We start from the raw sequence: 20,469 nt of genomic DNA on the forward strand, positions 1-20,469 counted from the left end.
AACGTATGCACGCGGTCTTTTATACTCGATCTTGACGGTAAGGATTTTTGAACAAATTTTTCTGTTACTGCAGCAGGTCATTTCAATTATTTCAAAAAATTCTTGGAGCTCCTTTTTCTTGTAACACAGCTATTGAGAATTCTGCACCAAAAGAATTATGAAATAACAAATTTTTTGAGTGATAAATAACTTCTTGTGAGATTAGTTTTTAAAATACCCGGCGGTGGCTATAATTTTAAACATTTGTAGGGACGCTTTACGAAGAGATTAATAATGAGTATTTATTTATTGAATTACCCAAGACGGCCAATAAGACTTTTCGCAGAAAGGAAAGTTATTTGAAAATATTGTGTAGTGTTTAAAATGCTACATTAAAGTTATTCTACCGATCTGCTAATATCATTTCATTCCTTTCAATTATAATGGTAAATAAATAGAGGTAGTTTACCGAGTGGTTCAATTTAATTAGCAGCCTGTTGGCACACGATTCTTTAATCACGGGAATGAATTTGTCCGTTCGTGTATTCTTATTTGCCCGACATATTTGTGTTTCTATCTTGAGAAATTGTTGAGAAAGTTTGAGTGCTCGGTAAATTTCCAATGTTTCCACGTGAAGCGAGATTTTCCATTGACCCGGATTTACGTGTGATTAAATTCTTACATTACTTGGCAGTTACAAGGCGTTTAACGATAGACGCCATTATCCATCCAGCTCGCGGGCACGCGGATTAAAAAACTTTCTTAATTAAAAGCCTCTTTGTGCGCTCTATTTCAGTTGCAAGAGGCGAAATATTTTAAATATGTTTCCTCGCCGGATATATTAGTCGTTTTTCCTCACCCCCGCCCTCTCCTCCCCCACACCCCACCTATTAATTATGGACTTTCACGGCTCTCACCCGCGGCTATTACGTCACGTTTGAGCGTGAAATTTTTATTCTAACGATCTCGTATATCGCGTACAATATTTCCGAATGCGATCCGTTACAAGCCAGTGATGGTGACACGTACACTGATTGGCGTCATTACTGCGCTGACCATTTTTTGGGAGGGATTGGATAAACCGTTTTTCCCTCTCTCGTTGCATTTCCCTGTGTCCGTGTCCGTCTCCCTCGCTCTGGAAAAACGACCCTTAAAACCACCATCGCATATATTGGAAAAATTTAATGTGTGGTAGCACAAAAAGTTAAATTCACGCGTGAAAAATAAACATTTCAAAAACATTAATATCTCAAGCTCTGTCTCTACCGTCGACAATCGCTTCGAACGTGAATATTTCAACAGGATATTAAAATATCTTTTACATTTGCAATTATTTCAAGACGTGCTCATTACGTACGTTTTCTTTTGTAAATTTTTACATTTTCGTACACGAACGAATGGTCGTGCTCCAAAGCGGCTTTTTAGAGGATGGAAATGCATCCTTGGCTCATTGTAATCTAAAAATCGTCAAAAGTTCACGCTAGAATCTTTAAGCACGTAGAAATCAAATTCTAGGTTTTAATTGTGCACTTAACGTTGCAACATTCACGCCGTGCCTGCTCGGCTGTCGCAGAGCTGTCGCAGCCGTTCCCGCGAGCATCCGTCGGCGTTATAAACAATTCTAACGAACAAGTACGAGAATACGTAATTTTACAGGTTGCTGTCAGAAGCGGTGGTTTCTGGAGGTCCTCCGTAGCCAAACACAACGACGACGGGCTCGACAACATGCCCTGGGAGTTCGGAGGTCTGTTTACACGAGTTCGCAAATATAGCCATAGGTATCGGAGCCAACCGAAGCGAAGAATTGATAAATTAGTTATTCCGTCAGTCGCCCCACCGCTGTTTCTCTAGGTACGTTTGATCTGAGGTTTCGAATAATCATGCGTATTTATATTGAGTACCTTTGGAGGTTTCCCAACATCCTGTTACACGGATCCTGACGATCTCTCTGGTCGTCGTCCCTCTGCGAAACACGCCGACACCATTGAAAATACAAACCCTTCGATCGGCGAGGGATCAAAAATGTATTCACTCTATCGAGAATCAGCCATAAAAATATTTCGACAGATTAACGATTATTAGATTCGATAGTGCTTGAGAGGGTGAAGTTGATTAACGTCGTTGCGTTGGATTGAAAAATTTAGGGGATGATGGACCCGATGCTGTAGGAACGCTGTCTCCGTTATTTATAGGCGTTGGGAGATTATAATAGGTTGTAAATTGCTCGAATTAATTCGGAAAAGCTTTAATGGAAGCCGTAGCCGGCCCATTTATCATCGGATAACAGTTCCGGAGTACATCCTTTGAATGTAACTCTACCCGTGGGCAAACAGGACTAAGGGTTATGACCATTCCCGTTTGTCTTTGCGTCCGGGAATCTTCGCACGGAATCCCTCGCCGAGGTCCCAATTAACTCTCTAAGAATTCGATCCTATCCCATGGTAATACCCAAGATAGCGCAACTCCGACGGCAGATTAGAAAAGACAATATTTACCTCGGTGCTTCCGAGTCTAATCGCGTATCGCCCGCCCAGATGCGCCTTCACTTAATATCAGTTACTATTTGTCCTTCTCCGGAATTGAATGGAGGGGGAGGGACCCTTCGCTGCATTCCCGAAAGTTCCCTAACAACCTGCAACCCTCGTTCACCGAAACAACCGAAAATTTGTCGCACGTTCTTCGTACATCGTGAAAAACTCAGTCCGCGCGAACATCAATCAAAAATCGACTTGTGTTTAAACCGTCACCGATTTCAAAGCTAATTTCTCAGCTTTACCAAATTTTTATATACACCATTTACCGAATGCCTTTTATTTATTGGATCCTTAGTTTCTCCTCGGTTTTTCGAGGACGAGGTTTTCTCCTCGGTTCGAACTCTGTCAACCGCATATTAAGTAGTAAATAGAAAATATTGAATGCTTGGGCAACAAAGTTTAGAAAATTGGATTAGGTCTGGGTTAAGTAAACGGAACGCATGTCGTCAAAAAGCGATTTTAAAATTGAAATACTTGAACCTTAAGCTGGATCGCTATTATCCAATGCATTGAGTGTCAATTTACTTACTATAGAAATTGGGTAAAAATCGAAGTAATTTACTTAGTAAAATTGGTACTCGAAGAATGGTCCTACGAATATACCGTAAATGGTGTGTAAATTGATATGCCCAATTTTCTAAGCTAAAGATCAATTTTTAGATTTAGGCAACGATTTCCCAAGCATGAACAACGAAAATAGTTTGGTCATTCTGTCCACTCTGAGGCAAGCTTTTCCCGACGGAGCAATGTCGCGATTTTCTCGCGAATGTGAAAGACCGTCGAAACGGGGGGTCGCGAAATGTCGAAGGACCTGTCCAGACCGCAAGCCGGTACCCGCAGGGACGTCGGTTTGAATTGAAGATTTTTGCGGACGATAACTCGTTGGCTCACGCGCTAACGTATTTGCAAGATCCGCTGCGCTGATGGACATATAATGCGACGTGTGATTGTAGGCCCGCCAATCGCGGCCGATTGTGCCTCTGAAGGCCCGCTAACTATCTCAAACTAGCCCCATTCAAGCCGCCACGACCTCTCTCTATCCGTCTCTATCCGCCGCCATCTGCCTCTATGCCTCGCTCGTTCCAACCCTCCTCATTCACCGTGTTCACCCCCCTGGCACCCTACACCTCTCACCCCCCCCCCTCTCTCTCTCTGTCTCCCTCTCTTTCTCGCACTCTCATCCCCCGGGTGACTTTCTTCTCGCTCGCACCCTGTCAGCTCGTCCCGTTCGCTCCGACTTCACCAGCGATTTTTCCCACCCCCGACCACCCCCTCGGGCAACCCCGAAACTCTGCCGCTCCTCACCTCATCGTTCCCGACTCTGTATTTCTTGCAGCACGTTTCTTCCCGCATCCTGCTCTAATTTTCGGGCCGGCTCTCTCGCCGCACACGTAATCCTCCATTTTACTCGCCTACCCCCCGATACTTTCTTCCACTCCCGTGTCTGTCCTCCTTTTTCTTTTTTTTTTCTTTTTTTTCGTTTCTTCTACCACATCCCCGCGCTTCATCGTCTACGCGAATGTTTTGCTCCCCATTTAACCGTCCTTTATCGCGCCCGATCTATTCACTGTTCCACGCCCGCGTTTCCCTGTTTCCGAGGTTTTCGCGATTTCTTTCCGCGAACGCTTTCACCAACCGAGGCGCTCGCGTCTTCTCCATTCGCAGACTTTTGTGCAACGTTTACTGCACCGTGCTCGGCATGGTTCCGCCGCGCCGGTGCCTTCTGTGGTTTGCAAATTCATGCTTCTGCTCGCTACTGCGCCTATATACCGACCCCTTAACGGGTTAATCATTCGCTCCCTTGGAAGAAACTGGGTGTTGTAATCATTCTTTTTATTGGTGCATAGTGTATTGAAAATAATTAACCCTCGTAAAACCTTCGAATGACTTTGAACATTATATGTACAGACATTTTTTTATTTACGTAATCATTATAACCTACATTGAAAAGCAACGACGAGAACGTTCTACCACATCCTCCATGTCTCACAGTTATCTGCCACATATATTTAGAGAGACTGTCTAAAATAATTTATTCGTCTTCATAATTCTTTCTCGAACTATCAAAATATTGAGGTATCGAAGGGTTGGTATATTTATTGTACGCACACTATATCTTCCCCGAGCATTTCCAACCCCTTCGTTACGACTTTTCACCCCTTCCTTGTTTCACCCCGTCGAAACCACCTCTGTTGCCTCCTCTATTCTTAACGAGACTTCTTTACTCTCCTAAACGAGACTGATGTATACTTTGTAATCATAACAGGATTGAATTTATTCAGATTTCATAGGGTTTTTATGGTGGCAAGTACTTGAGCAAAGAAGCATAAAAAACTTCTCAAGAAAATATTTCTATAACTTCACGAATCGTGAAAGAAAAAATCTGAAATTTTTACGGACTCTGTAGTTCTAGTGTTAAACTCGTTTTGAATGATCTCTCTCTCTCTCTCTCTCTCTCTCTCTCTCTCTCTCTCTCTCTCTTTCTACCTCTCTCAGTCTCTCCTCTCCGTCAGTTCTCCAGCAACGTTGTTCCTCCTTCTTCAGGGCAACCCTCATCCCCCCGTCGACTCTTGCTCCGATTCGCCATCTCCGTTCGCCGGCCGCATTGACACAATCACGCGCGGTTACATAGGTGCAGCAGAATCATATCCAACCCCCGCAACCAGTAGCATTCGTCCCGATTCGAATTCTCGACCCTATATACCCGGCGCACGTTCTACGTGGGAATTTCGAATCTATCACCGACCCAGACGAATGCAAATCGCGCATGAAGCGCGCTTAATAAAGCCTCGCACGCGGCCCGCAACTCGCAATTTTCTTTCCGACGGTACGTGTGCCCGTGCACCAACCCCTGTTACCTCGCACCACTTAATGAAACCTTCGTAGATACTGGCTACGCCATTCAACAACCCTTTCAACCCTCGAAACCGAACGAAAACCTGGCTGTCTTCCACGCGAAACCTTCCAGCGGCTAGCAACTCGGAAAAATCACAAAAAGCCGAGCGAAATTCGCGTCTGTCTTAACTATAACGTTATTAACCACAAAGCGTATTCATCCTACCCAAGAAATTTTAACTATCACTTCAGAGGTGTAGCAGAGTAGTATAAAAATTTCAAGAGAATCGGTAGCCCAGTTTCCCCAAAGGAAAATTCCGAAAGCGCTCCGGATCATTGGAAATCTTAAAACGCTCTAAAAGGAACAAAAATTCTGAAATAAATATCTTAGGTCAGTGTTTTCCCACCCGAAAAAATTCTATCTATCACTTCAGAGATATAGCAAAGTAGTATAAAAATTTCAAGACAACCGGTAGCAGAGTTTCCCCAAAAAAAAATTTCAAAGGCGCTCCGAATCATTGAGAATCTTAAAACGCTCTAAAAGGAACAAAAATTAAAAAAAAATATCTTAGACTAGTGTTTTCCTACCCGAAAAAATTCTATCTATTACTTCGGAGGTACAACAAAACACTATAAAAATTCCATGTGAATCGGTCGGACAGTTTTCCAAAAAAAAAATTCCAAAAGAGCGCCTGATCCCGCAACGTGCGATCGAGCAGCTCGGAAAGATCAGCTCTGAAGCAGCCCCGAAGAATACGCTGCCGATGACCTAGCCCAGAAGTGTATAGATCGAATGGTCCACCGTCTTCTTGGCCGTTTAACGAGCATTTAACGCGACCGGTGCGCTTGAATGGTAACTCGATCGTGAAGATTGAAGTCGGTAAAATTTGCCGACAACAGAACGGTTAGTATGAAACGAGACAAGGGTACAGGGTGAAAGTGTGTATAAGGGAGCTGGCAGAGAGACGACGAGGATGGGTTTTGGCGTTTCTATCAGCCGGTCTGGTCCCCGGGTTGCTTCTCGGTACCGAGTTCTCTAACTGAGTTTGTTCGGTTTTCAAGCTTTGGTGATTCTCGACGGTGTCCGTGGTGCGGAAGGCGAACGGCGCGGCGCGGCGGGATGGAAAGAGACGAACGAACGGGAAAGAGTGAACAAGAGACAGAGAGGGTCGAGGAGAGTACATCGAGGAGCCAAGGCCCCGGGATATTAGCCGGCTTGTTAAGGGAAAGCCAACGCCGTCAAACGTCCTTATTAAGGCCACGCAAATAGCTGGTACCGCTTCTCCTCGCTTACCTCTTGACTGGGCTTCCTGGAAATTCAATTTTCGCCTGCCCCGAAATGCGGTCGGTCAAAAGCGCCGCCCTCGGGTTCAATATTGTTCGCACCCCCCAAGATCTTTGGATTCGCACGCTTCGACAGTTTTTGCAGGCGATTCGCGACCACGCCGCCGAATTTGCCGGATAACTCAATCTACCGGCGCGAACCGACACGCAACAATTGCTAGGAAAATAGACGGTCGCCCTGCGAACCCTTCTTGGTAACCTAGAACCTTCATAGATAGATCAATAGTAACTGATGATTTGATGATACGCTTGTATGCATCGAGGCTCTACTGCATAGATTTTTAAGATTTTTCTGAGCCATAGCTCCTTTACAAAGCTTTATGTGCTCGACGTGTTTCATCTATTTTGCCTAAGATCCGCAGTCTAGTGACGAACGTTAACACCATAGTTAAAATTAGTTAAAAAATTTATTTCTCCTACAATATAAAACAGTACGCAAATTGTTCTAGTAGTGTCTGTGTGCGTGTAATATTTGGAAGTCTTATTTATCTATCTACGAAGAATCATGATTATTGCTATTTGAAGCTCCTGGTGAACGGAAGACGGCTTGCTATCTATCTAATAATACATCTTTCTGCGTCTGCTGAAGTAGTGGCAGATGATTCCGAAGTTTCTTCGGCTTTCGAATCTCTGGTGGAAGCATCAACACCGTGAACGTTGAACTGATCGTGTCATCCGACGACGACGAAATGGTCCAGCACCATTGTTTCACGCTTCTGCTGAATTCTTAGGATCGCGGCTACGTTGCGATTCCGTTCGGGAAGTTCTGACTTCTCTGTAAACGAAATTGTTGCAAGTGGTTGTTGTTGAATGCTTGAATTCTTTTGAGAATACTTACGCGTTTCTTTTTTAGGTCTGCTAACAACAGGCTCGCCGTTGCTTGGAAATCTGTGGGCGCTGCTACGCTTTCGATGTTAATGGTGGGAAGCTTTGGCTTCGGTAGTAATCTGAAATATTTTATATTTATTATTCTACTAATATATTTACAATATATTTTTCTATTAATTAATTAATTTTATATTTTATTATTGTTACAGCGGCAAAGTGGAGACAGATCGATACGACGAAGGGACTTTGTAAGTAACTTAGTAAATTTCTTCTTTGAAAATGGAAAAATGTGATAAGTTGAAAATAAATTTGCGGAGTGCAACCGCGGCGATTACAACCAATAAAACCGTATGCAGAAGGTCTATTCACTAAAAATCAGTGAAGCATTAATTAAATTGCCACGGGTAACAGAGATGAGAATTAAAAACAATTTCTTATTGTAACAGGGCGTAATCGACTTACGAGTGTATAACAGGTGACAATAATTTCTTGTCGATCTTCGAAGGATCCATAGGTCCCGTCCACCAGCTGATGAAATTGCCCACGACGATCACCACTAAAGTTCCCAATCCAGTGAACCAGTGATAAGATAATCGGTAAAGAGGAAACACGTCGTCCTCGCTAAAAAAAATGCCAACGTTTTATATTTTTAAAAGAATTCCTTGCACAGTAAAAGTACTTTTCTACTACTAAAAGAAAAGTTTAGATCATAGATAGGGTATGAGAGTGTTAAGCGTATTATTTTATTAAGAATGGTTTCTCTCGCACGTTTCCTCCAGCAATAAAAGTGAGTGTAAGTGAAACCTCGTTCGGGGATCGGCGGTGTTAATAGCCACTTAAGATTAAATTGATTAAGAAAGACTTAATGATTAGAGTCGGTACTAAGATTCACTTACTCCGGATGCTCGAACTGCTTCAGGAAACTTTCGGAGATATTGGCTGGGCAATGGGAGAGGGGCACTGAAAGTTTCTTAGGGACCAGTTGGCCGGCACCGATAGACCAGTTTGCGCCGAAACTCGCCCAACCGGCGACCGCGAATCCTGCAATGGCGCCCATGAATGCGCCCTGATTAATAAAAAGGGGCTCATTAAAGTTTATTCATTTATACGTTCATTCAATAACAAACGGACCCGTCACGCTCGCCCCACGAAACGTCTACTCATTCTACATGGGGCGAGCTTCGCCCGTAATTAAATGAAAATGCAAACGCATAAGACAACGCGGAAATTTTTATCGATCCTACAACACTGCTGCCAAAAAATTTTAATGAGCACCCTACCGACGGACACGAGCCTCATACGCTTTTAGAAAATAATTATTCAAAATATCGTCCCGTGACTTTCATTCATTTCTAATAATATAATACAGTCATCAAGTTCTGCGAAATTTTAACAATATCATGACTGATTCTGAGCATGTAAATTCAAATTACGAACATAACATTGTGAACCCACCTTAGAGTTCGTCCATGGGAAAAGAATGCCCAGGGTGAACACCCCAAACGAGGTACCAGCAGCTATCGCAGCAAGACTCCCAGTAATCTGACACGGAACAATACAATGAAAAATTGTTACAGATCTAGTATAAACGATTTTATTAAACCAGCGACTCACCACTAAAACGCTGCCCAATTTTTCAACTAAATAGAGCAGGCCCAAAGCTATCGAACCAAGGACCACGACCAAAATCTTCACGAAGATGAACGAAGCCCGGTCGCTCAGTTTCAGCCCGAAACAACCCTTAACGAAGTCCTCCAAAACGACGACGGAAGTCGAATTGAAGCCCACAGAAAGGGTGCTGGCGTAACATTTTTAACAGAGTGTTAAAACCAGAGCGTCAAAGAAAAGCACAAAATATTTATTCTTCTAGTCCTTCTAATCTTTTAAATGGTATTTACTCGTTCCTAATTAGTAATAGTATTTAATATGATTTTTGCTTGATTTAGAGCTGGATAGAGCAATTTTATTTGATTCTAGTCTCTGAAAATTGAGCAGGAAAAATTAACACGCCAACATCGTGCACCATAAAAATACATAATCTCAATTATTATTATTATGATATCATTATATTATTCATTCTTTGTTATTTTCGTGGCTAGGGTAAGGGACCCAATTACTGTGCCTGTATTAATTATCCTTATTTTTAAAGCATAATGAACATTAAAAAGAGATAACATACATATTAACAGATTTTAATGGAGAAAAATTTAATATCTCGTTTTTAATATTCGTTATGCTTTAAAAATAATTGATATAGGCACAGTAGTTGGTGCCCCCACAGTGATTGGACCCCTTGCCCTAGTTCCATGCAGCAGATTGATTTGAGGATAATAGATAGTTTGTAAACATCCTACCTAAGTGCAGCGCCGAAAATGGCGGCAATGAAAAGGCCGGGCACCCCGTGCAAATGTCCCGCGACTTGCATTACATAGGCTGGCAATAATTGATCGTCAGCAGTGATCAGACCGGCAGCCCTGGGGTCGCATTTCGGCGGAGACCACCAGGCAATCAGAACAAGGCCGCACCAGCAGCAGAGCGATATGAATAGCATAATACTGATAGTGAATATCGCCAATGATCTGAAATCACGAAGGGCAATACCATACGTGGATAATTGCCCACGAGTGATTCGCTATAATCCTACAACGTCGGGCAACGTAAACAGACTCTTTATTGAATGTTTCATCGACGTATCCGCGGACTCACCCCCGGAATCGATCTACGAAATCAACGATTCGATTACAGCGCGACGATAGCGATCGATGTACTCACTTACAGTTTGGACGTTGCCAAATCTTTCAGCGATCTGTACCGCTGTACCATCGTTTGATTCACGGCTATGTATGCGGTGCTGTAGAGCCACGAGCCGATTAATACTGTCCACACTGTGTGCCTCGTGTATGGGGATGGGTCGAAACTATAGCGGAAGGAATAAATAAATAAATAAATTGAAGAGAATTTGGTAATGTAAACCTTCGATTAAGTTGGAAATCTAGAGGTTCTTTGACCATCAATTTACCGAAGTTTATTTAAAGTTCAAACTGAGTGGACTAAATTATTAAGTGCCGCAAGCTTTGAATGTTGAGTGAACTTTTATTATTAACGTTGTCTGCCTCGATCACGGGAAGCAGAGGTTCGATAAAAATGTATTTGTTTTCCTAATGATTTAAGAGTACCACAATAGCCTTCGACAATTCGTCTAAAACTTTTTAGCACTTTTATCAATACATTTTTATTATGAGTGTATGAAGTCTACTTGTTATATCAGTATCTTGTCGTAATGTTGAAATTGAGGGGAGCTACGTAGAACATCAGAAAAACGAAGCCATCGTAAATGTTATTGGAGTAAGAACGTTACGGGAGCTCGTACTAGAAAACCAGAAATCTGAAATGTTGTTCTTACTTTAAGAATTCAATTCTATTTGCAATCGATGCCTCCTTCCATATCTCGGCAGCACCCAGTCTATAAGTGCCCAATATGGTAACGGTTAGAACACCGACGATCATGACTCCAACTTGAAGCGCATCCGTCCACACCACTGCCCTGATGCCACCCTAATAATCATAATTGCCTCGATTAAATCAAATTACACGTTCCCACCACCAATTAACTAAATCACATCTCCTTCCCAAACAAATTAGAGGAAATATCTTCTCAAATTCCTTGCGAAACACTAGAAAGGGAACGAACGTGACTACCACACGATTTCTTTGCCCAACAAATTTTAATTGTTACTTCAGTAATATGATGAAGTACCCTGAAAGTTTCAACAGATCTAGTTACATAGTTTCCCAAAGAAAAATTCCGAAAGATCACCAAATCGTCTGAAAACCTTTCTCAAATGCTGGAATTGCAACGAAAGTTCTAAAAATGTATCGAAGTCGTGTATCTATCATACTCAAAAAAATTTTAACTGTTACTTTGGAGGTATAACAAAGTAGAGAAAAAATTCCAAGTTCCAGTTTCCCCAAAAGAAATTCCAAAATCGCACCGAATTGTTCGAACCCCTTAAAATACTCCAAACGGAACAGAAATTCTAAAAAAATATCTGATCCAATATCGTGATGTTTTCCTACCCCAAAAAATTCTAACCATTACTTCAGAGATACAACAAAACACCATAAAAGTTCCAAGTGAATCGGTTGCCCAGTTTCCCAAAGAAAAAATTCCAAAACTGCGCTTAGTCCTGACCATATCACCTCGCGACTATCAAAAAGGGACCACGTCTCAGCTTCCGATCACGTGGCCATCAGCGAGATCGTTAAGCACGAGGGATGGTCTTCGCCGAGCATATGGCCGATAATAAACAAATTTCCAAAGAGTCACCGGACCGCGATAAATTTTCATTAATTCGGAGCCGGGGGGTGGGGGGTTAGTACAACAAATTGCTTGAATAATTACAGGCGCGCGAGCACGCGATTAATCACTTCGGCGCTGGCTTTGTGATCCACAGGCTACGGGGAACGAGCACTCGACGTGCTCCGCGCCATTGTTTCCGGCGGGCCATTGTCGGGCTCTCAGTTTCCGTCCATAAACATTTCCAGTAGCCGGGTCCGCGTGAGAGATTCTTCGCGGCATTGTCCACCGAAAATTGTTTCCTACGTCGCGCAAACCCGGCCCCCCGAAGGAACTCGAGAAATCCCCGGGGAGAATTCCGCGAGCCCCCCCTCCCCCTCGCAAAATTAGCTCACACACACCTAACCGGCCCTGTTTAACTTGACCCTAACCGCGCCGGGCGGGCGCTTCGTATATTTCATCGTTGTTTGCGTCTTGTTAACTCCTTAAACGCCGACAATGAATCCGCATCGTCATCGCCGAACGAAACGATCGCGACTAAACGCCGCTCGGCTACAGCAATATTGTCCGATCATGATCACTATACAGTGGTCTTGGGGTGACCCTGGTCATCCATCTTAGTCCCTGATAGCGTCTTTCTTTTTTAAGAGCGTAATTGGTGCCCTTGGACGCAGCGTTGATAGACAATTTGTGAGAACAACGGTCTTTTAATACTTGCGATGGTCGTTATTTCAGGCTATTGTTTATTAACAATAATATTTTAACTCTGCTGAAGCTGTGATGTACAGTCTAACATTCAGAATGCTAAAAACATTTACTTTTGTTCTTTCCTATAACTATATTACACAGAGATTACACTTCTCTTCAGGAAGCAGTGTAAGTACGAAGGTAAACGAAAAGAAATGATGGTAACAAACGTGGTAAGAATTAAGAATTTTTTAAAATGTCCGTCAATAGCAACAAGCCCGAATAATATAATCCACTAATTTCTTTCAAGGTTCAACGCTTAAAGAAATTAAAAATATTAATATATTTAACACTTTGTGTCAAAGGATGCTTTAAATCACACGAATGTGATGTATTAGGCGCATGCCTGAGTTTTTAGTGATTTTCCAATGTTCTTTTATTTATACACTTGATACGAAGTATGTTACCAGTCAAGGACGAAGTTGGTTATATAAGCGCATCGATAGCAAACAAACAATTGCATAAAAAATTGCAAAAGAAAAATCGCTATGCCTGAAGATAGAGGAAGACTTCGGCGTACACCTAATACTGTATTGTTAAAAAATCCTATCAAATCCTACGGTTAGCATTATTTTTAAACATTAAATGTACAAACGAACCGCAAAAGAGACCGGAACGTGTTCGAAACCGGTGAAATGATTATGAAGCACCGAGTTAAACAATATTCGCGGCGCAACGGGGCTGATTATGCTATTGAAGTAAGCGAAACGCGGCCGAACGAACGAAGAAGCAACATGTCAAAACCGTCGTTCCCTTTCACCGGTGTGTGTCGGTCGATTAATTACAGAAATGTCGAATTAATTTTCGGCCATAAACTTACCAGAACGGTGTAGAACACACACGTGATGCACACAATGATCCCGATCAAATGCACATCGATGCCGCTCACTGTAATTAATCAGGGAGATTTTAATAGTGCCCGGTTAATGTTCCACTATGAATAATATGGCCGCGGAATACCTTGATTTAGCGCCAACGCAGGAACGTAGACCACGATCGATTGGTAAAGGACCTGAAATTGGTTTGTTACGGAATTATTATACTGTTGCAGCAGCCGGGGCCCATCATTTCGCTCGCGGAGAGGACAAAGGACACAAACGATCGAAGAACTGCAATTTTACTCCTAATCTTCTGTACATACATTTACAGAATCTCTATTTGCCCGAAATTCTCTCTGTTCTGCGTCAATTTCATCAAATTAATATGGCGACAGCTGGACTGCGGGTCTTTATGCGAAATCGAATTTTTGGTGCGTCGATTACGGCGAATAGGGTCTAAATAAAAATGTTCTACAATAATGTTCTAAATGACTTTTTTTTATAGTTGTTGAAATTATAAGAATACGTTAATGGAAGATAGCGGAATAAATTGCCTTGTTTTATTATATCATGATTATATCATGATTTGGCGGATTTTTATGCAAAATAAACATTGTCTATATCAATTGCAAGGAAGTGGAGCCACATGAAAATTTGTTTCTATCGCCAATCATTTTAATCGGTTACATAACAAATTCAAATGAATTAAATGTTGTCCATTTTTACAAAGCAACACTCACCACGGCTACATTTAGTCGATTGGGTCTCGAAACTGGTACTCGAAGCCTCTCACGTGCCACCCATTATCAGTCCGTTTTTTTTTTTTCTATTTTTAAACAATTATTTACACGCGAAAAGTTACCGCAATCAGTCATTTAAAGTTCCTTCGAGCGTCCCGATAAGCCGCGTCGATTAAAGTTCCGTGTTTCCGTCGCGTAACGTGGCGTGACATAACTTCATTCTAAATGAGTTACCGTCAAATTAAAGTCAATGATGAATTACTTTTCTCAAAGTTCCTGATGCTTTGTGCCGGGCCCGAAATCTAGATAAGAGGAACCGAAGAGAGAGAAAGGGGAGGGGTCCCGTGTGCTTCAGGGTTCGTTGACACGTTTTATGCTTACCACATCAATAACGAAGATCAACGATATGAGGGTCCTTACGCCTCGATTGAATCTTATCTCTAAATACTGAAACAGAATCGTGACGACGGCGAATTAAACAGCGCTTCGACGTTCTCGTGTCGGCGAGGACTTTGCTCGCGATCTCGCGAAAGCGATTTTACTTTGTTCCCCTTGAGGAAGTGCAAAGTTGCTCGAACGAATGCGTACCTCGTAAACGGAGTTTAGGCCCATTTCCACAAACACGGGGGCGAAGACCGTGGCCACGACCACTCCCGAGAAGAATATGGAAATGATCGTGATCCAGTACTGCGTCCCGAAATTGTAGATCTCGGACGGGGTGCCGAGGATCGTCACGCCGGATATGAAACTGCAATGCGAAGCAACGAAACAGGGTATCGATAATACTCTTCTACAAATTAGCACCTTAACCTTTGGACAGCGGACGCTTCTGGTAATTTTATGACAGCATAAACGAGATTCACCGAAATTTTCAACAATTCTCTTTTACATATTATTTGATTCATTTATTTGAGATCAATGTTAATCCTCTTCTTAGACTCAATGCACATGGCTGATAATTGCAACCCACTGATGAAGAATAAGAAAGGTACCGTTATAACTCTGCGTCAAAATGGACTCCACTCCGGCCGTCCGAGGGTTAAAGATGCTAGTTAGATAAACATACTCCTGATCTTAGAATTCTTTTGAAAGTCTCTCAACTCTGAAACAAAGTCTGAGAAACTTTCAATTTGCGAATTTAAGTATAAATAAAGACTCAGAACTAGATAGCAAACAATCAGCTCTGAGAGTCCTGAAGTTTGATCCTGGATTCCTAGACTTTCAGAACATCGACTTCTGACTGTTTAGGGTCCAGATAATTTAAAAATGTACTGGAGTAAAATTTTCTTTGCCCAGCCCTTGGAGGGTAAGGGACGGGGAACAGCGCAGGTATTTTTACCGATTTGATTCGCCGCCATTTAAAAGGAGCAAGAGGAATACATACCTTGCGATGAGAGAAGCGGACACCGGGAAAAGACCCAGGCTGTTTCCTCCGAGGAGATAATCTTCCGTGCTCGACTTCTGCGCTTTCCTGTAATGCCATAATCCTGCAGCGGCAGACACGGCGAGCATCACCCCGAACACCAGCCAATCTGCCCAATGAAAGTATCCTCTTTCCGGTGTTTCCTCCATTCTCTAGCCCCGGAGAAGCTGGAACCGGGAGCAAAACCTGATTTACGAAGGCCAGATTTGCTTGATAACGCCGATAATAGCGGTAATGGAAGTCAAGTAACACGGATGAAAGCTTAATGGCTCTTGCGATGATACGCATAATGGATCTTCAACGAGGATTTAGTTTTCACCGGGGCCACCATTCAACGTGGCCCCGGCCACGGAAAAATCCGGTTGCAGGAATAACATGGAAGGATGGTGCATGCAGGATGACGATACGCTTCCAGCGAGTTTACACGGGTCTTCTAGATCCTCTATTTGCATTATATTGCACTAGGAATATTGAGTACCCGAAAAATGAACGAAATAACTACAACATGTTTATTTAAAAATGATTTTAAAGAAACAAATAGTAGTACTTAATATCGGACATTTTCAAAATATATTAAATTTGTTACAAGTGTATCTTTTCGTTGCTTTTATTTTCAATTAACGTTTTCCAAGCCCGAGGTACAGATAAAGCACAGCAGTTTTATCAAGATTTCGAGAAACGTATATATAGTTGTTCGTCGTTTTATGGCTCATGAATATTCTTCCTGCGGGGCTCATTAGCATCAAACTTTCGCGACAAGCGAACGCAAAAGTAAACAAGTTCGCTGATTAAAAAGTTCAGATCCTTTCCGTTTATTGCATCTGTCCACACACCTACTACATGGACACCGCTAATTGGTACTTAACACACGACCCTAATGCGGTTCGCAGCTGTTAGTGCTTCAATAAAGCTTGTTAGCTTGATAAACGTTGCACTTTATGAACACAACACAACAAACCTATTGACCAAGCCTAACAGCATAACGATCGGACGAGTCCTGCGGTATTTGCAAAACGGACGGAATTTTGGGAACGATTTTAATGTACAGGGTGCTCCAGAAACCATGCTCTGCCACCTCTTCATCGAGGGGAAAACCCAAAAGCGGTTAAAAATATGAATAAAAATTAGAAATGTTCGCTAGAAACTGTTTTTCAGCCATGTGCAAAATGACGCGTGTTTAAAATTCTGGCTTTAAAAATTCAAAATGTTAAGTTTATGCTTCCCATTCAATTAAAACCTCTTTTACCAATTGCAGTGGAGTATTGAGTAATTCGTGAAAGTAATCGCAAGATCATAAAAATAAAATTCAATTGAATGTAGTCGTAGCTAAACGGGAAAGTTGTGCAGTTTGGAATTAACATGAGAATATTTCTATTTTAGTTGCAACTATATTTAATTTCTTTCCGGAATGAGTTGTTTGTATTTTTGCGAATTTTTCAGTGTTCCACTGTGAATAGCGAAGGAAATTTTGGGAGGACAGCAACTGTGAAAATGAATTGTTTTGAATTTTTAAATCGAGGTACCGGCTTTTTGGAGAGCGCTGTACACTCTCGAATTTTAAACACGTGTTATTCCTGCAACACATGGCTACAGTTCGGTCTCTCTTCGACTATCGTATCGGCTACGGGACAAATAACTTACCAGCACACACTCTCAGAATGTAATTTCACACTATAACTGGAAACACGGTTCGAACTTTCTAAACGTAACTTAACGACGACACAAGTGTGCAAAAGTGCCCAATGAAGAAAACTGCGTAACTACTTTCACTGGGACGTAAACTTAAATAACCCTAGTTACGGGAATACGTGAATACGCGTAATTTGTTGCCAACTCTGTGACCATATTTGATCACAACAGTATTCGGTGGCATTGCGTTTCAAGGTCTACCGATGCGATCAATATAGGTATTTGTCATTGTGACTTTTCTTCCAAACATCTTAGTTGAAGAAACTTCAAAAGCCATCATTATAGCCCTATTTTTACGGGAGAATTTTTAAAAATTTTCTTCTTAATGTCTATTTTTAAATTAACTCTCCGGTGGGCGAAGAAAAGAGTATATTCGATTTAGAAAAGAATCCTCCTTTTATAAAAATTATAATTAATAATAATTATTTTATTATTTTATAATTCATAATTTATCATTTTTGAACCACAATTTATTTTAAACTCTTTCGTCCATCCACCAGAGACTTAATCCTTGGACTACTTCGTCCACTTCAATTCAAAGTATCAAAACCATCATCTAATGAATGAATTCGATAATAAAATTAAATTTGATGTATTTAGTAGCTGCCGCATTAAATGCAAAAATAATACGAATATATCCAAAAGAAATGGCTCCAAAAACTGCTAAAAAAAATGGTCCCAAGCCAACTTTACACTGATTAGAAATGTTCATCTTCTATCTGTTAAAAAGAGGAAATAATTACCAAAGTGACTACAATTATATATCCTAGGAAAAAGAAATTTATAAAATGGTAAACTATTCAACTTAGAGTGAACAAAGAAGTCAAAGAATGAAAGATTTCTTCCAAAGACCGTAGTTGAAGTCCTCAAGAACTCCTTTTGAAAGTAAGTTCTTGTTTCCTAACCAAGTGGCAAGGTTGACAATAAAAATAGAACCATTGACGCATCCAACTGCGTCTGCGTTGCTTTACGAAACATTCCTAGAAGTGTCACTATTCCATAAATTGAAACACTTGTAGGAAATCAAGCAATTTTACACAGTTAAATATGGCGCGCGTTGCGACTAGTTCAACAATTCCACGCAGATGTCAGAGGCATACAGAAATCGGTCGTCGCTCGAAGAAGTAGAAAAAGCGCCGGTTTAATATGAATGGTCACGGGTCAGTAGATCGAGTAGAATGAAGTGAAAGAGGTAGGGGGACCACTCCAGGAATGCAAACAATAATTGCAGTGCAAGCATAACGGCAGAAATCCGCGAAAACACCATATGTCTGGCTCGTAAATTTCCGGCCGTTTCAACTTTCCAAGAACATAACTCCTACGGCTCAACGATGAGGTAAATTTTCTTCCACGTAGCAAAAGAACATTACAGACATTGACCAAAATTTTACTGATACTGATGTCTACTAGTTTATAACATATGAATTGTAAAAGATTTTTAAAACTTGCAATGATGGATCGAGGATACAATTGATTTTGTAAAATCAAAGTGGTAGCGAAAAAGGCATTTAAAATTACTTCAATGTATTTACATTTAAATAAAGAAACATGAAGTATGAATTGTTATTCTCGACGATTTTTTTATGCACAGAAGAACTTTGATCTCGAGGATGTTATTTTAGGTTCGCAGAGTTCGTGTAAAGAATTCCTCCGAGTTCTAAAATTGTACCAGTCACATCTATTTCTTGGAATTTTGTATTTTTAACGATCTAACAAATGATTAAGTATCTGTTCACGTTTAGATTCGAGAAATTATTCTGTTAGATTCAAAAATAAGAAAGGAAGACAAGGAACGAAGTGGAAGGTCAGCATTATCGACTGTTAGTAATTAGTCGCTTTAATCCGACTGTTGGTAAACATCCACTCACATGTTTGGTTTTATAAATAATCTCCGTTATATTTATAGTCGCCCTAAAGCGGTCCACTGCTAGTCAAGTCTCTCTTCCAAGTTTTTGTCTGTTCTTGAGGATCAGCTGGCGGAGATATTACGATCACAATCGTCTCGAACGTTTCCCGGTTAGGTTCCTCGTATTCCTGACACGATCACGATGATTTTGATCAACGATCGGTAACGAAAATGAACCAGGTGACTCTCTCGCACGCTATAACATTGCGATTCTCTTCTTTCTCTTTTTATTGTCTTCCTCAATTGATGACCCGCTGCTCGACTCGTAATTCCAAGAAACACTGGCCGTAAAACACTTTTCCTCTAGAAAGCAATTCCACCGTGCTCGTTCAATATTTGAGCAAAGTTGCGCTGCTGATTTTTTTCTGAATCACGTACGCGTGGTCCTCCCAAGTCCCCGGTTAATTATCGACTTTATTACCATTATTTCCTTGTAATTATTCCCCGAACTTGTCACCAACACATGTCCTACAGCTGATTGAAATTTAAAATCGAAAATATAAACACTGATTCGTGGACGCGAAATTGCGAGAATGAGATTCAAGAAAAATATTTACACTGTATCAAACCGTAGTCGCGCGTATAAACAACCGTCTGAAATTTGAATAATTATAATTATCGTATATATATGAGCGAGTCACCTTTGCTCCTAAGAAAACAACAATGAACTATTGCAGGACTAGTAACCTAAAATCGATTTTTTAATCATGGAATAAATTGGTATACCGTCCTTAGTTTTTGAAATATACATATACGCATTTATGAGTTCACTGCGCTGGCATAGAGTTTCATAGATAAACAAACGATCGATAATGATCCGCGACAAGAACGACTGGTACCGTTAACGATGGTTAAAATCGGTATTGTGTAGCAGGAGAGTGTGCTTCCGAGCACCGAATGTTACCAGCCACAAAGACCACAGTTAGATGTTTGAAAAAAAGGGAAGCACACTGATGATCGAGTTTAGGCGAACGGAGGTATAATAACGTCGCGAACAACCGTCTGCCGTGACCAGCAACAGACTGTCGTGATATTCGAGCCTCGATGTCGAGCTAACCGGTTTCCTCGATTCTTCCTCCAGCTCGGTTAGAGTCCCGAGCGAAATTTAAACGGCTGTTCATCCAATCAATCGTCGAAGAAAATTCCGTTTCATGCTCGCAAACCGTCAACAGCGATCGCGAAACGATCCATGCATGCTGACGACCGACGTCGATCGCTTGGACGACTCGCTCGAGCATGGAATCGCAACGCAGTATACAATTAGCTAATTATCCTCTCCACGCATCAATGAAAAGACGTGGGAAATACTGAGAAACAAGTCGTACCAAT

At 41.5% G+C, this 20,469-nt stretch overlaps 1 protein-coding gene across 2 annotated transcripts; it reads right to left on the reverse strand.

Moving 5' to 3' along the window:
- Window positions 1-7,080: 7,080 nt before the first annotated feature.
- Window positions 7,081-20,329, reverse strand: LOC143353408 (sodium-coupled monocarboxylate transporter 1). Of its 2 annotated transcripts, XM_076786716.1 has the most exons (15): window positions 19,103-20,321; window positions 15,507-15,712; window positions 14,711-14,870; window positions 14,504-14,569; window positions 13,525-13,576; window positions 13,385-13,452; window positions 10,924-11,075; window positions 10,297-10,437; window positions 9,875-10,099; window positions 9,135-9,318; window positions 8,976-9,062; window positions 8,417-8,586; window positions 7,983-8,141; window positions 7,531-7,639; window positions 7,081-7,467 (listed from the first exon to the last, which is right to left on the reverse strand). In XM_076786716.1, exons 2-15 carry the CDS (start codon window positions 15,692-15,694, stop codon window positions 7,432-7,434), a joined length of 1,797 nt encoding a protein of 598 aa, XP_076642831.1. In that variant the 5' UTR covers window positions 15,695-15,712; window positions 19,103-20,321; the 3' UTR covers window positions 7,081-7,431. The 2 variants fall into 2 exon arrangements, with proteins under 2 accessions (XP_076642831.1, XP_076642832.1); XM_076786717.1 differs by lacking the exons at window positions 7,081-7,467; window positions 7,531-7,639 and having other exon boundaries at window positions 8,004-8,141; window positions 8,417-8,561; window positions 19,103-20,329.
- Between the last annotated feature and the right edge of the window lie 140 nt (window positions 20,330-20,469).

The sequence above is a fragment of the Halictus rubicundus genome, chromosome 4 (genome assembly GCF_050948215.1).
Source record: "Halictus rubicundus isolate RS-2024b chromosome 4, iyHalRubi1_principal, whole genome shotgun sequence".
Classification (NCBI taxonomy): domain Eukaryota; kingdom Metazoa; phylum Arthropoda; class Insecta; order Hymenoptera; family Halictidae; genus Halictus; species Halictus rubicundus.